Raw genomic sequence first — 17,434 nt, forward strand, 5'->3', positions numbered from 1 at the left:
GGACTGAAGGTATTATATTTGAATGCACGCAGTATACGGAATAAGGTTGATGAACTTGTAGCATAGTTACATTTTGGCATGTAAGATGTTGTAGGCATCACTGAATCATGGCTGAAAGATTATAGCTGGGAGTTTAATGTCCAAAGATATACATTGTATTGAAAGGACAGGCAGGAAGGAAGGGAGAGGGGGTGGCATTGCTCTGCTGGTAAAAAGTGAAATCATTAGAAAGTGGTGTCATAGGGTCAGAAGGTGTTGAATCATTGTGGACAGAGCTAAGGAAGTGCAAGGGTAAAGAGACCCTGATGGGAGTTGTATACAGACCCCCAAACAGTAGTAAGGACACGGTCTACAAAATACCAATGGAGATAGAAAATGCATGCCAAAAAGGCAATGTTACAATAGTCATGGGGGGCTTCAATATGCAAGTAGATTGGGAAAATCAGGTTGGTGTTGGATGCTAACAGGAAGGATTTCTAGAATGCCTATGAAATGGATTTTCAAAGCAGCTTGTGGTTGTGTCCACCAGGGGATCAGCTATTCTGGATTCGGCATTGTGCAATGAACCAGAATTGATCAGAGAGCTTAAGGTGAAAGAACCCTTAGGGGCCAGAGATCAGACTATGATTGAATTCACCCTGAAATTTAAGGAGAAGCTAAAGTCAGATGTATCAGTATTACAGTGGAGTAAAGAGAATTAGAGGCATGAGAGAGGAGTTGGCCTGAACTGATTGGAAAAGAACACTGACAGGGATGATGGCAGAGCAGCAATGGCTGGAATTTCTGGAAGCAATTAGGAAGGCTCAGGATATGTACATCCCAAAGAGGAAGATATATTCAAAAGGCAAGATGACACAACAGGGGCTAACAAGAGAAGTCAAAGTCAATATAAAAGCCAAAGAGAGAGCATATAATAGATCAAAAATTAGCAGGAAATTAGAGGATTGGAAAGCTTTTAAAAACCAACAGAAGAAACCAAAAAATAGTAATTAAAAAGGTAAAGATAGAATATGAAACTAAGCTAGCCAATAACATTAAAGAGGATACCAGAAGCTTCTTCAGGTAGATGAAGTGTAAAAGAGAGGTGAGAGTGGATATCAGACCACTGGAAAATAATGCTGGAGAGGTAGTAATGGGGAGGGGGGGGAACAAGGAAATGGTGGATGAACTGAATAAGTATTTTAAATCAGTCTTCACTGTGGAAGACACTAACAGAATGGTGGAAGCTCCAGGTGTCAAGTGTGAGGTTACCATTACTAGAGAGAAGGTTCTTGGGAAACTGAAAGTTCTGAAGGTAGATAAGTCACCTGGACCAGATGGTGTACACCCCAGGGTTCTGAAAGAGGAGGCTGAAGAGATTGTGGAGGCATTAGTAACGATCTTTCAAGAATCACTTGGTTCTGGAATGGTTCTGGAAGACTGGAAAATTGCAAATATCACTCCAATCTTCAGGAAGGGAGAGAGGCAGAAGAAAGGGAGTTAGTCTGACCTCAGTGGTTGGGAAGATATTGGAATTGATTGTTAAGGATGTGGTTTTGGCGTATTTGGAAGCACATGATAAAATAGGATGTAGTCAGCATGGTTTCCTCAAGGGAAGATCTTGCCTGATGAATCTGTTGGAATTCTTTGAAGAAATAACAAGCGGGATAGACTGGTTGAACTAGTTGCCGTTGTGTACTCGGATTTTCAAAAGGTCTTTGACAAGGTGCCACACATGAGGCTGCTTAACAAGCTACAAGCCCATGTACAGGAAAGATTCTAGCATGGATAGAGCAGTGGCTGATTGGCAGGAGACAAAGGTTAATTTGCAGGTTGAGTCTGTGGTCAGGAAGGCAAATGCAATGTTCACATTCATTTCAAGAGGACTAGACTATAAAAGCAAGGATGTAATGTTGAAACTTTATAAAGCACTGGTGAGGCCTCACTTGGGGTATTGTGAACAGTTTTGGGCTCCTTGTCTTAGAAAGGACGATCTGAGACTTGAGAGCGTTCAAAGGAGGCTCACGAAAATTATTCCAGGATTGAGCGGCTTGTCATATTGAACAGCATTTGATGGCTCTGAGCTTGTTCATGCTAAAATTTGGAAGAATGAGGGGTGATCTAATTGAAACCCAATGAATGGTGAAAGGCCTTGATAGAGTAGATGTGGAGAAGCTACTTTCTATGGTGGTAGAGTCTAAGACCTGAAGATGCAGCTCAGAATAGAGGGGCATCCTCTTAGAACAGAATTGAGGAGGACTTTAGCCAGAGAGTGGTGAACCTGTGGAATTCATTGCCACAGGCAGCTGTGGAGGCCAAGTCATTATGTACATTTATGGCAGAGGTTGATAGGTTCTTAATTGGTGAGGTCATGAAGGGATACAGGGAGAAAGCAGGAGATTGGAACTGAGAGGGCAGAGCAGACTCGATGGGCCAAATGGCCTAGTTCTGCTTCTAAATCTTATGGTCTTATAGGAAAACCAGAACAAACACACATGGTTACTGGAAGACTATACAACCTCCTTGCAAACAGCGTCGGGAAATGGAAACCTATACTCGCTGGAGTTCAGAAGAACGAGGAAGGATCTCATTGAAATCTATCAACTGTTGAAAGGACTAGATAGAGTGGACATGGAGAGGTTGTTTCCGATAGCGGGGGAGTCTAGGACCAGAAAGCACAGCCTCACAATAGAGGGACATCCATTTAGAACAGAGATGAGGAGGAATTTCTTTAGCCACAGGATAGTGAATCTGTGGAATTAATTGCCACAGAGGGCCAAGTCATTGTTTTCGCTGAGCTCCGTTTTTTGTTATCAGGTTAGACCAGTTGAACATGTGTTTATCTGGTAAACAGCTGTGGACACCAGTCATTGGGTATACTTAAAGCAGAGGTTGGTAGGTTCTTGATGAGTTAGGGTGTCAAAAGCTATGGGAAGAAGACAGGAAAATAGGGTCGAAATGAAAATTAAATCAGCCATGGTTGAATGACAGAAGAGATTTGATGGGCTGAATAGCCTATCTCTGCTCCTGGTTGTAAAGATCAAGCTGTGGTTAGAGATTTCTCACTGTATTATAGTCAGTTGGAAGTCTTTGCGTTGCCAAGTTATGAAATTGTAGAATCTGAAATCAGTCACCTCAACCAGCTGCAAGGCGTCCTCAGTGTCCCCGATGTCCGACGTTGAGAAGGAGGGATAGTTGGAATCAGATTCCAGGCTGCTTTGATTGGAGGGGTTTCTCCGGTGGCCTGGTGTTTGCTAAAATAATGTGAGAAAATAATTAAGGAATTAGTGGAACGAGACAGAACAAGGATCCGGGAATTAGTCCTTCATTTACATAATCAGTTATTCTCTCATTTGTATTCATGTTCTGTGCATCTTGAGTCATTACTTAATGAAATGCATCAGTAGTTATTGGACAGCATGGTAGTATAGCACCTGGTGTAACACATTACAATCAGGGGTCAATTCCCGCTGCTGCCTGTAAGGAATCTGTACGTTCTCCCCACAACCGCTCCGGGTTCCTCCCACATACTATGGACATATGGGTTAGGGCTATTGGTGAGTTGTGGGCATGCTGTGGAAACATGGTGGAGAGGGTGCAGAAGAGATTTACGAGGATGCTGCCTGGATTAGAGGGGCTGTGCTATAACGAGAGGTTGGACAAACTTGGGTTGTTTTCTTTAGTATGACAGAGGCTGAGGGGAGATCTGATAGAGCTTTATAAAATTATGAGAGGCATAGTTAGTATCGTTTTCCCAGGGTTGAAATGTCTGATACCAGAGGACACGTATTTAAAGTGAGGGGGTGTAATTTCAAAGCTGTTTTTTTTACACAGGGAGTAGTGGTAGACGCCTGGGGTGGTGGTAGAGGCAGATCCATTAGAGACTTTTAAGAGTTGTTTAGATAGGAACATGAATGTGAGGAAAATAGAAGGGTGTGGACATTGTGTAGACAAAAGAGATTAGCTTATTTGGCCATTTCATTACTAGTTTAATTGGTTTGACACAACATTGGGCCTAAGGGCTTGTTTCTGTGCTGTACTGGTCGATGCTCGGTGTTCTTTGGTGACACTTGTGGGCTGTTCCCAGCACATCCTCGACTATGTAGGTTGTTGATGCAAATGATGGACCCTACTCAATGTTTCAAAGTTGTGATGTACATGTGTACTGGGTTGGGGGCTCACTGCTGCCCTCCAGTGTTCACGCAGTGGAAGACAAGCCAGATCAAGACAATAGCCCATGCACCATCAATCTACAGATCATATCACTCAGGGACGGCGGCTACATTTTGTTGCTGACTATGTTTTTCTGTTATTGTAACTATATGTGCTGTGTGCTGCTGGCTCTGTGTTTTGCACCTTGGCCCTGGAGGAACGCTGCTTTACTTGGATGTATTCATGATAATTGAACTTGAACTTTAGTGTGACAAAGGAAGATAATTTTTCATCTTTAGGCAATACACAAATGCCTTCAAGCAGTGTTGAGATGTCATGTTAAACACTGCAGCTGACAAAGGAATTGTGCTGAGCAGTAACAAAGATTAAAGTTTTGCTTTCTTTGCCATGTGTACTTGGAAACATACGGTGAAATGTGCTGTTTTGTGTCAAATCAAATCAGTGAGGATGTGCTGGGTTGAATCTATTTGGTAGAAGACATGGACGGTCCCCAGCCCGGCTGCGAAAGGGGGTAGCAATCCCATCCCATAAAAACCCAGAGGCTCCAAAGACGGCCTCCCTGGGAGAGGATCTTCGACAATGGGCTACACCTGGGGATAATCTGGGGGACTGGCTCAGGTCAGAGGAATCTGGAGAGCTGCTGTCAAAAGCCTATGCCCCAGAAGGGGTGGTGGGCTTAAGAAAGTTGTGTCCTGCAGTCCTGAAGACCAGGAAATCATGGAGAGGATAAAATGCTGGAGGAACTCAGCAGATCGAGCAGCATCAGTGAGAAATGAAAAGCCTTGATCTGACCTGATATATATTTATTTAGAGAAACAGTGAAGAACAGCCCTTCTGGACCACTGAGCTGCACTGCCTAGCAACCCATCGATTTAATACTAGTCTAGTTACAATGAGCAATTAACTTACTAACCGTTACACCTTTGGACTGTGGGAGGAAACCGGAGCACCTGGAAGAAAACCCACGCACTCAGGAAGAATATTTAAACTTTCTAAGAGAGGTGAACTCTGAATTCTGATGCCCCAAGCTATAATAGTGTTGCTGTAACTGCGGCACTACCTCCCCCCCCACCCCACTCCAGAAAACACAGAATGCTGTGGGATCTCAGCAGGTCAGGCAGCATCGATGAAGGGTGCCTGATGCCCAAACCATTTACTGATTATTCTTCTCCATAGATGATGTCTGACTTGCTGAATTCCTCCAGCATTTGGTGCGTGTTGCTCTGGATTTCCGGCCTCTGTAGACTCTCATCAGTATAACGCAAAGGAGATTGCAAACAACCCTCTGTCGATTTTCCTCTGAACTTCCACCATGCTCTCCAGAAGTGCTGTCCATCTTGATCCACATCTGTGGCTCTCCGAGATGGAACAGAGACAAAAGACGCCCCAATTCTGTGCACTTGTTAGTATTGAATTACAATGTAAGATTGCTTTCTCTGTTTTGTTTTTGCAGTTTAACTTTTCCAATGCCAGCTTGTATTTTATATAAAATCACCAACATACAGTATGTGTACTTGTTCAGAAAATTTCCAGTACAGCTGAATCTGTATTTTTCTAGAAGCTTCTCTGCAGCAGGTGTCACACCACTGAACCTGCTACTTCACAGTTTATTCTTAACACTGGAACATCTTGTTTTCAGATGACAGAACACCACAGCACAGTACAGCCTTTCGGCCCACAATGCTGTGCCGACCTTTTAGAACACACACAGAGAAATCTACACCCATTGCAGGCCCAGGACTTAGACAAATTGGAAGAATGGGCAAAAATGTGACAGATGGAATACAGTGTTGGGAGATGTTTGATAATGCGTTTTGATAAAAGGAACAATAGTGCAGACTATCATCTAAATGGGGAGAAGGTTCAAGCATCAGAGGTGCAGAGGGACTTAGGAGTCATCGTGCAGAAGGTTAATTTACAGGTTGAGTCTGTGGTAAAGAAGGCAAATGCAATATTGGCATTTATTTCAAGGGGAATAGACTGTAAAAGCAAGGAGATAATGCTGAGCCTTTATAAGACACTAGTCAGGCTGCACTTGGAGTATTGCCAACAGTTTTGGGCCCCATATCTCAGAAAGGATGTGTTGTCATTGGAGAGAGTCCAGAGGAGGTTCATGAGGATGATTCAGGGAACTGAGGGGTTAACATAGGAGGAGGATTTGGCAGCTTTTGAGCCTGTTCTCACTGGAATTTAGAAGAATGTGGGGGGATCTCATTGAAACCTACCGAATGTTGAAAGGGCTAGATAGGGTGGATGTGGAGAGGGGGTTTCCCTATTGTGGGGGTATCCAGAACTACAGGGCATAGCCTCAGAATTGAGAGGTGACCCTTTAGAACAGAGTTAAGGAGGATTTTTCTTAGCCAGAGAGTAGTAAATCTGTAGAATGCTCTGCCATGGACTGTGATGGAGGCCAAGCCTGTGTGTATATTTAAGGCGGAAGTTTATTGATCCTTGATCGGTCAGGGCATCAAAGGATATGGCAAGAAGGCAGGCGTACGGGGTTGAGTGGGATCTGGGATCAGCCGTGATGGAATGGCAGAGCAGACTCACTGGACTGAATGCCTAATTCTGCTTCTATGCTTCATGGTCTTATGGTCTTAATGGCCAGGAGAGAAATTGAAACTATTTCTCTACTTCAATAATTTAGGAGCTACAAAGGATTTGAAGGCATTGACAATTATTTTCAATGTTGCGATGAAAATGAAGATTTGAAGGATTTGGAGGATGCAGCCATTGATAGCATTGTATGACGACAGTCCAGTTTCTTCACTAGGTGTCTGCACAGATTTTGTTCATTTACCGTCAGTCAAAAGAACATGGCAGCATGCATTGAATGAACTATTACAAACTAATACGGTTTTATACTACTGTAGTAGTCTTGATAGTGTTCAAATTTGTTCTAAATTTCATATAAATAAATAATTTATTACTCAGTTAATTAGTAACTTGCTCTTTTTTATACCTTTTTAACTATTTCCGTAAAACTTCAGCTAAATGGGGCAGCCACTTAATTGGGCCAAAATATACTGGTCTTGATGTGTCCCAATGAAACGGAATCCATTGTTAACCAGAAGCATTCAGGTGTAAATGTAGGATTTTTAAACTACGGTACTTGTTTGTATTAGTCTGTAAAAGCTTATAGAAACACCTTAATGAGCGTCATCTCCTCTCGCAGATTGTCATAGCGCTGTTCCAGACGGGAATATTCCTTCAGGAGGTTTTGATAGCGAGATCGTTCTTCGTCTATCTCTTTCTTCGACTGCGCATTTTCCTTTTCTATCTTCTCTGAGAATTTTTCTGTGGACACAGTGCAATCCTGTTATAGGCAGTGGCTTGAAGCAGAAAAGAATGCGCGTAATCAGATCCCAGTTTTCCTGTGATTCACATTTTAAAGGAATGCTCCAATTGCACTTCATTAGGGAGAGGAAGTGACCCCTGGGAATCTGTTCGGATCCATTCTGCCATTCCACTTGCAAAAGGCATAGACAAAGGATGCACGATAGATGTGGTGCTACAGAGCATAAAACAAGCTAGAATTCTGCAGTAGAAGGCACTAGTAACATAAACAAATTATTTTTACTATTACCCATAGAGGTGAAGGATGCAGAAATGTTTTAAAGGGAAAATTCTACATCAATTAGGACACTATGGGCTAAGGATGAATATTCTGTGATTGCAGTATGCTAGTCACCTGCAAAGTGTGTGATCTCCACTCAGCGGCCACTTTATCAGCTACAACTGTACACCTGCTCATTACTGCAAATATCTCATTAGCCAATCATGTGGCAGCAAGTCAATGCATCACTCAGCGGCCACTTTTATTAGTTACCTCCTGTACTTAATAAAGTGGCCACAGAGTGTATGCTTGTGGTCTTCTGCTGCTGTAGCCCATCCACTTCAAGTTTCGCTGAGTTGTGCATTCAGAGATGCTCTTCTGCATACCACTGTTGTAAAGTGTGATTATTTGAGTTACTGTCACCTTGAACCACTCTGGCTATTCTCCACACACTTCTCTGAATAACAATGCATTTTTACCCACAGAACTGCCACTCATTGGATGTCTCTTTTGCTTTTCGCACTGTTCTCTGGAAACTTTTTCAGAGACTGTTGTGTGTGAAAATTCCAGGAGATCCTCAGTTGCTGAGATACTCAGAGCTTACCATCTGACACCAATAATCATTCTATGGTCAAAATCACCCAGATCACATTTCTTCCCCATTCTGATGGTCGGTCTGAACAACAATTGAACCTCTTGACCACTTCTGCATTCAGTTGCTGCCACGTGATTGGCTGATTAGATATTTGCATTCATAAGACACAAGGGCAGAATTAGGCCATTTGTCCCATTGAGTCTGCTCTGCCATTCAATCATGGCTGATCCTTTTTTAACCCCTCCTCAGCCCCACTCCCCAGCTTTCTCCCCATAATCTTTGATGCCACGTCCAATCAAGAACCTATCAATCTCTGTCTTAAATATGCCCAATGACCTGACCTCCACAGCAGTCTGTGGTAATAAATTCTGCAAATTCACCACCCTCTGGTTAAAGAAATTTCTCCACATCTCTATTTTAAATAAACTCCCCTCCATCCTGCGGCTCTGCCCTCTTGTCCTAGACTCCCCCACCATGGGAAGCATCCTTTGCACATCTACTCAGTCCAGGCCTTTCAACATTCAAAAGGTTTCAATGAGATTCCCCCCCCCCCCCCCCCGTCCTTCTAAATCCCAGCGAGTACAGACCTAGAGCTATCAAACGTTCCTCGTATGATGACTCATTCCTGGAATCATCCTTGTGAACCTACTCTGAACCCTCTCCAATCCTGCACATCTTTTCTAAGATGAGGAGACCAAAACTGTTCACAATACTCAAGGTGAGGCCTCACCAGTGCCTTATCAAGCCTCAGCATCACATCCCTGCTCTTGTATCCTAGACCTCTTGAAATGAATGCTAACATTGCATTTGCCTTCCTCACCACCGACTCTACTTGCAAATGAACCTTTAGGGTGTTCTGCAAAAGGACTCCCAAGTCCCTTTGCATCTCAGACCTTTGGATTTTCTCCTGTAACAGTGCAACCAGATCATCCACCTTACTTCCTATGCTCTGTGCGTTGAGATCTAACACTTTGCGTGCTGTATTTGCTACCCTTTTTGATTCTGCATCCCCAATGCACTGTTCCCCTCAGGCTGCAATTTTGTCCTATCATCTACCTACTCTTCTTGACAGTCTGGCTGCACGCTATTCTTGCTTTTTTTGCTATCTGTCCTATTCTGAGTCTCTTCACTCCGGTTCCCAGCCCACTGCCAAATTAATTTAAACCTTCCCCAACAGCCCGAAATGAGAATATTGGTCCCCCTCGGGTTCAGGTGCAACCCGTCACTTTTGAACAGGTCATACCTCCCCCGGAAGAGATCCCAATGATTCAAGAATCTGAAGCCCTGCTCCTGCACCAGCTTCTCAGCCACACATTTATCTGCCAAATCATCCTGTTTCTACCCTCACTGGCTACCCGGCAGGTCCTTCTTCTCAGCTTTCTACCTAGCTCTCTAACTTCTCTTTTCAGGACCTCTTTGCTTTGCCTTCCTATGTCATTGGTACCGATATGTACCAAGATGTCTGGCTGCTCCCCCTCCCTCTCCAAAATGGTGTACACATGCTCCCAGACATTCCTGACCCTGGCACCTGGGAGGCAACATACCATTCAGGTGTCCTGTTCACATCCACAGAACCTTCTGTCTATTCCCCTGACTACTGGGCCCCTCTCACTACTACTCCCCTCTTCTCCCTCTTTCCCCTCTGCTAATAAAGTGGTGTGTGTGTGTGTGTGTGTGTGTGTGTGTGTGTGTGTGTGTGTGTGTGTGTGTGTGTGTGTGTGAGTGCGTGTGTGTGTGTGTGAGTGCGTGTGAGTGTGTGTGTGTGTGTGTGTGTGTGTGTGTGTGTGTGTGTGTGAGTGTGTGTGTGTGTGTGTGTGTGTGTGTGTGTGTGTGCGTGTGAGTGCGTGTGAGTGCGTGTGTGTGCGTGTGTGTGCGTGTGTGTGCGTGTGTGTGAGTGCGTGTGAGTGCGTGTGAGTGCGTGTGTGTGTGTGTGTGTGTGTGTGTGTGTGTGTGTGTGTGTGTGTGAGTGCGTGTGTGTGCGTGTGTGTGCGTGTGTGTGCGTGTGTGTGCGTGAGTGCGTGTGAGTGTGTGTGTGTGTGTGTGTGTGTGTGTGTGTGTGTGTGTGTGTGTGTGTGAGTGTGTGTGTGTGTGCGTGCGTACGTTTCTGTCTTACCTGACATTGCATTTAATTAATAATGATTTTTCACTGTAGCTTGTTAACAAACCAAGAACGTGAAGAATGTAAAGTCACATGATTTATTAAATCCCTCTGTTCAACTATACCAGCAACCTGTCTAAACTGTAATAGAATTCTAGGATATTATAGTTGAAATAATTAACTCTATCTTTCGCTAAAGTTCAAAGTAAATTTATTATCAAAGTAAGTATATGTCACCATATACAACCTGAGATTCATTTCCTTGTGGGCATACTCAATGAGTCCATAACTGAATAATAACCATAACAGAATCAATGAAAGTCCGTCCAACCTGGACCACCGACAAATAAGCAATATTGAGAGCATGAGATGAAGAGTTCAAAGTGTGTCCATTGGGTGTGGAAGCGTTTCAGTGATGGGACAAGTGAAGTTGAGTGCAGTTACCCTTTGAAGCTTAAAGAGACATTAACCGGATTAAACATGTTGATGTGTATGTAAAATACGGCAGCCATAAAATGATCATGTAAGCACAAAGTACACTGCAGATGCTGTGGTCAAATCAAGACGTACAAAAAAGCTGGATGAACTCAGCAGGTCGGGCAGCATCCGTTGAAAGGAGCAGTCGACGTTTTGGGTCGAGACCCTTCGTCAGGACCCCTGGTACCGCCGTTTTATTGACCGCTGCTCCCTCCGCTGCTTGCGCCGGATTCTCCGAGCCACACTCACCACCATGCGGAGATACCTGCGGACCCTGTCTCTCTCTCTGCCACCACTGCGGGCCTCGCTCTCCACCATCTGCCATGGACCTCTCCTACACTTCATTCTCCACCGGATTCACACCTCCAACCGCCGTTTCTTCTCCTTCCTCGTGTCCAAAAGGGATCACAAGTTCGCCCGCCTGCAGCCCATGACGACTGCCTCCAGCCCGGACCCCAACGTCTCGGACTTCAACTTCTCAGGACTCCGACAGGTCGAAGACCCATCCGCCGCGGACTCTAACCCCGACTGGAATCACGGCCTCCCGGACATGGGCATCAGCCCCAGCGTGCCATGGACTCACCCGCTTCTGATTCGGTCCTCAGTTCTGGCGCCCTGCAGACCACAGACTCCGACACCCCGAGCTCTAGATCCAGCTCGAACCGAGATCCTGACCCTCTCCAGACCGGGACCACTCTTACTGCTGCTGGGTCCTACCGCTCATCTTTTTCCTCTACTACCCCCTATCCTCCCCGCGACTCCCAACCCTCCCTCCACCCCTCAACTCCCCTCCATTCCTCTGATCCCTCATCCTCCCCTCAGCCCGCTCTCCCTGAACATCCCAACCCCCCTCTCCCTCCTGAGACCTCCCTCTCTTTACCCTCCTCTGACCCTAGCCCCAACCCTTGCCATGTCTTCACCAGCCCCTCTGACCTTCCCCTCTCTGAGGCAGAGTGTTCTGTGCTCAGCAAGGGCCTCACTTTTGTCCCCCTCCGTCCACACCTCAGTGAGTTCCGTGCCCGGCATGACGCTGAACTCTTCTTCCGTCGCTTACGTCTCCGAGCCTACTACTTTAACAAGGATTCCCCTACCCCATTGATGACCCCCTTCTCCCGTCTTCAGCCCTCCTCTTCCTCCTGGACACCCCCACCGGGCCTTCTACCTGCACTCGATCTTTTCATCTCCAACTGTCACCGAGACATCAACCGTCTCAACTTCACCACTCCTCTCTCCTGTTCCAACCTCACTCCCTCTGAACGCACTGCCCTCCACTCTCTCCGCACTAACCCCAACCTCACTCCCTCTGAATGCACTGCCCTCCACTCTCTCCGCACTAATCCCAACCTCACTCCCTCTGAACGCACTGCCCTCCACTCTCTCCGCACTAACCCCAACCTCACTCCCTCTGAACGCACTGCCCTCCACTCTCTCCGCACTAACCCCAACCTCACTCCCTCTGAATGCACTGCCCTCCACTCTCTCCGCACTAATCCCAACCTCACTCCCTCTGAACACACTGCCCTCCACTCTCTCCGCACTAATCCCAACCTCACTCCCTCTGAACACACTGCCCACCACTCCCTCCGCACTAATCCCAACCTCACTCCCTCTGAACGCACTGCCCTCCACTCTCTCTGCACTAATCCCAACCTCACTCCCTCTGAACACACTGCCCTCCACTCTCTCCGCACTAACCCCAACCTCACTCCCTCTGAATGCACTGCCCTCCACTCTCTCCGCACTAATCACAACCTCACTCCCTCTGAACGCACTGCCCTCCACTCTCTCCGCACTAACCCCAACCTCACTCCCTCTGAACGCACTGCCCTCCACTCTCTCCGCACTAACCCCAACCTCACTCCCTCTGAACGCACTGCCCTCCACTCTCTCCGCACTAATCCCAACCTCACTCCCTCTGAACGCACTGCCCTCCACTCTCTCCGCACTAACCCCAACCTCACTCCCTCTGAATGCACTGCCCTCCACTCTCTCCGCACTAACCCCAACCTCACTCCCTCTGAACGCACTGCCCTCCACTCTCTCCGCACTAATCCCAACCTCACTCCCTCTGAACGCACTGCCCTCCACTCTCTCCGCACTAACCCCAACCTCACTCCCTCTGAACACACTGCCCTCCACTCCCTCCACACTAACCCCAACCTCACTCCCTCTGAACGCACTGCCCTCCACTCTCTCTGCACTAAAAAAAAGTCCTGACGAAGGGTCTTGACCCGAAACGTTGACTGCTCCTTTCAACGGATGCTGCCCGACCTGCTGAGTTCATCCAGCTTGTTTATACGTCTTGATAAAATGATCATGTTAGTTTCATATCTTGACCAAGATTTCTTTGTTATGGCCCTTGGGTAATTATTTACAGATCCTTCGCTATTATCCAGTAATTCACTATTGTTTACATCCTTTATTAGTAAGTTTTGTGGGGTATTTGGTGGGGTAGAGATACATCTCCACTGAAGGAGGTGGAAGGTGCTTAGCCCCTTCCCCCACTGCTCCCCCCCCCCCCCCCCCCCCCCCGATCGGGGTCATGTGAAGCCATGGGGGCAGGTGGTGGATGGTCGTGTGAGCAGCCGGTGCAGATCACAAGTCCTGGTTATACGACCATTGACTCCAGGCAGACGATCTCTGAAGAGTATTGCTAATGGTTGGGGTCACCTGTCAAAGACCACGATCACCCACGTCATACGACACGGCACATAATGATGATGATGATGATGGAGGAGGAAAAGTTATCCTGTTTCTGTGAGTGTTTTTGTCACTGTGATTTTAGTAAATCCTAGCCCTGTAATTTGATTTATTTTTATTTATTTAAAACTCACCAATTTCTACAGGTGTACCGTGGAGAGCATTCTAACTGGTTGCATCACCGTCTGGCGTGGAGGGGCTGCTGCACAGGATCGGGAAAAGCCGCAGAATGTCGTAAACTCAGCCAGTTCTGTCATGGGCACTAGCCTTCCCAGCACCGAGGACAGCTTCAAAAAGCAACGGCTCAAAAAGGCTGCAACCATCATGGAGGACCCCCACAACCCAGGACATGCCCTCTTCTTAACAGAGGAACTTAGTGCCACCATGCTACTCCATCTGCTGAGGTACAGGAGCATCAGGACTAGGGCTGCCTGACTGGGTAACAGCTTCTTCCCTCAGGCTGTGAGGCTAATGAATACTCTGCCACCATCGAGGTCTCATTTCCACCACACATCCCACAATCTCTCTGACCCACTACCATCAGGAAGGAGCACACGAGCATCAGGACTGGGACTGCCAGACTGGGGAACAACTTCTTCCCTCAGGCTGTGAGGCTAATGAATACTCTGCCACCATCGAGGTCTCATTTCCACCACACATCCCACAATCTCTCTGACCCACTACCATCAGGAAGGAGCACACGAGCATCAGGACTGGGACTGCCAGACTGGGGAACAACTTCTTCCCTCAGGCTGTGAGGCTAATGAATACCCTGCCACCACCAAGGTCTCATCACCAGGGCATCAAGCTGTCTACCTGTGCTACATGCATTGTGAATTATATGTTATTAACTTATTTATGGTCCTATTTTGTTTCATATGCTGCATGTGATGTATGTTTTGTTGGAGCATTGTAGTCCTGAGGAACACTGTTTCATTTGATTTATTTACATTCAGATAGCAATAAACTTGGACTTGATCTCACCTGCCACATCCTTGGATTCGCTCATGATGCGTTGGTTCAGTTCCTCCTTTTCATGCTTCAGGAGTGTGTTCTCCTGTTCCAGCTCCAGCACACGCTGTCGAGACAAAAAGTAAAGGCAACATGTTAGCAATTCATCAGCCTCTTGTTCCCCGAGAGCGTCGTTTTGTGCTGTCCATTCACAACCACTCATTCACACACCTCAATAGTTCAAAGTAAATTTATTCTCAAAGTATGTATATCTCACCATATAAAACTGTGAGATTCGTTTTCTTGTAGGCATTCAAAATAAATACAAAGAAACACAATAGAATCAATTAAAAAAACTGCACACAACAAAGATGGACAAACAACCAGTGTGCAAAAGATAACAAATTGTGCAAATACAAAAAAGAAAAGGAAAGAAAATAATAAATAATAACTTCTTGTGTCAGTCTGCCTGTATCACTTTCCATGACAGCCTAATTGGTTTGGCATGGTCTTTGCTCCACACGTGACCGCAGGAAACTGCAGAGAGCTGTGGACACGGTTCAGAGCATCACAGGAACCAGCCTCCCCTCCACGGACTCTGTCTACACCTCACTGCCTCAGCTTAATCAAAGATCCCACCCACCCCAGACATTCTCCCACCTCCTCTCTCCCACATGCAGAAGATACCACCAGGTTGGGAATCCTTGTTCTACCTGAATGAACTGTGTTAATGATTGGATCTGTATGAACAGTCTGCAAGTCAAGTTTGTCACTGGATCTTGGTACATGTGACAATAACAAACCAATCCCAATTGAATAGTTTCCTAGTATGATGAGATGGACTCCTGGCCTCACAATTTACCTCATTATGACCTTGCACCTTATTGTCTACCTGCCCTGCACTTTCTCTGTAGCTGTTTCACCTTATTCTGCAATCTGTTATTGTTATACCTTGTTCTACCTCAATGCATTGTGTAATGGTTTGATCTGTAAGAACGGTATGCAAGACAACCTTTTATCTTGGAACGTGTGACAATAATAAGACCAGAAGACATAGGAGCAGAGTGACACCATTTGGCCCAGTGAGCTTGTTTGCATCATTTCATCATGCCTGATCCAATTTTCCTCTCAGCTCCAATCTCCTCTCTTCTCCTCATAACCTTTCACGCCCTGACTTATCAAGAACCTATCATCCTCTGCCTTAAATATACCCAATGACTTGGCCTCCACAGCCACCTGTGGCAATGAATTCCACAGATTCACCACCCTCTGGCTACAGAAATTCCTCCTCATCTCTGTTCTAAATGGATGTCCTTCTATTCTCAGGCAGTGCCCTCTGATCTTAGACTCCCCCAATGTCGTAAACATCCTGTCTACATCCACTCTTTTGAGGCTTTTCAACATTCAACAGGTTTCAATAAGATTCCCCCCCCCCCCCACATTTTTCTAAGTTCCAGCAAGTACAGGCACAGAGCCATCAAATGCTTCTTATATGAAGCCTTTCATTGCCAGAATAATTTTTGTGAATCTCCTTTGAATCCTCTCCCTTGTCAGCACACCCTTTCTTAGATAATGGGCCCAAACCTGCTCACAATACTCCAAGTGAGGCCTCACCAGTGCTTTATAAAGTCTCAACATTACATCCTCGCTTTTATATTCCAGTCCTCTTGAAATGAATGCTAACATTACATTTGCCTTCCTCATCACCAACTGAATTTCACAGATTCAGAGAGTAAATTTATAGGAGATTTTTTTCCAGCATAGAATGAACTGGTCAGTAAACATTTTCCATGATTACTGACCTCTACCTGGCTGAGGCACGGTGACAACTCTCTGATACCTTCTCTTATTTACCCCTTGATCATGACCCCACTAAGGAGAACCAGGCCACTGTCTACCACACCATCACCAACCTTATCAGCTCTGGGGATCTCCTATCCACTGCCACCAACCTCATAGTTCCCACACCCCGCACTTCCCATTTCTACCTCCTACCCAAGATCCACAAACCTGCCTGTCCAGGTAGGCCTACTGTCTCAGCTTGCTCCTGCCCCACCGAACTAATTTCTGCATACCTTGACACTGTCTTATCCCCCCCTTGTTCAATTCCTTCCCACCTATGTTCGTGACACTTCTCACGCTTTGAATTTTTTCAGTGGTTTTAAGTTCCCTGGCCACCACCGCCTTATTTTCACCATGGACGTCCAGTCCCTATATACCTCCATCCCCCACCCGGACGGTCTCAAAGCTCTTCGCTTCTTTTTGGATTCCAGACCTAACCAATTCCCCTCTACCACCACTCTCCTCTGTCTAGCGGAATTAGTTCTTACCCTCAATAATTTCTCCTTTGGCTCCTCCCACTTCCTCCAAACCAAGGGTGTGGCCATGGGCACCTGCACGGGTCCCAGTTATGCCTGCCTTTTTGTTGGCTTTGTGGAACAGTCCATGTTCCAAGTCTATACGGGTATCCGTCCCCCTCTTTTCCTTCGCTACATCGACGACTGCATTGGCGCTGCCTCCTGCACGCATGCTGAGGTCGTTGACTTCATTAACTTTGCCTCCAACTTTCACCCTGCCCTCAAATTTACCTGGTCCATTTCCAACACCTCCCTCCCCTTTCTTGCACTTTCTGTCTCCATCTCTGGAGGCGGCCTATCTACTGATATCTACTATAAGCCTACTGACTGTCACAGCTACCTGGACTATTATTCTTCCCACCCTGTCTCTTGCAAAAATGCTATCTCCTTCTTGCAATTCCTCCAGCTCCACCGCATCTGCTCTCAGGATGAGGCTTTTCATTCCAAGATGAAGGAGATGTCTTCCTTTTTTAAAGACAGGGGCTTCCCTTCTTCCACCATCAACTCTGCTCTCAAACGCATTTCTCCCATTTCCCGCACATCTGCCC

The 17,434-nt window shown here is 46.2% G+C and overlaps 1 protein-coding gene across 1 annotated transcript in view; it reads right to left on the reverse strand.

Moving 5' to 3' along the window:
• myo5b (myosin VB) overlaps positions 1 to 17,434 on the reverse strand; it is a 288,715-nt gene that overhangs the window by 41,690 nt on the left and 229,591 nt on the right. The window contains exons 23-25 of the mRNA XM_073064077.1: positions 14,563 to 14,656; positions 7,301 to 7,449; positions 3,114 to 3,233 (exon numbers count right to left, since the gene is read on the reverse strand). Of these exons, the coding sequence (XP_072920178.1) occupies positions 3,114 to 3,233; positions 7,301 to 7,449; positions 14,563 to 14,656 (363 nt within the window). The remainder of the gene's footprint in view (positions 1 to 3,113; positions 3,234 to 7,300; positions 7,450 to 14,562; positions 14,657 to 17,434) is intronic.

Source organism: Hemitrygon akajei, chromosome 13 (genome assembly GCF_048418815.1).
Source record: "Hemitrygon akajei chromosome 13, sHemAka1.3, whole genome shotgun sequence".
Lineage (NCBI taxonomy): Eukaryota > Metazoa > Chordata > Chondrichthyes > Myliobatiformes > Dasyatidae > Hemitrygon > Hemitrygon akajei.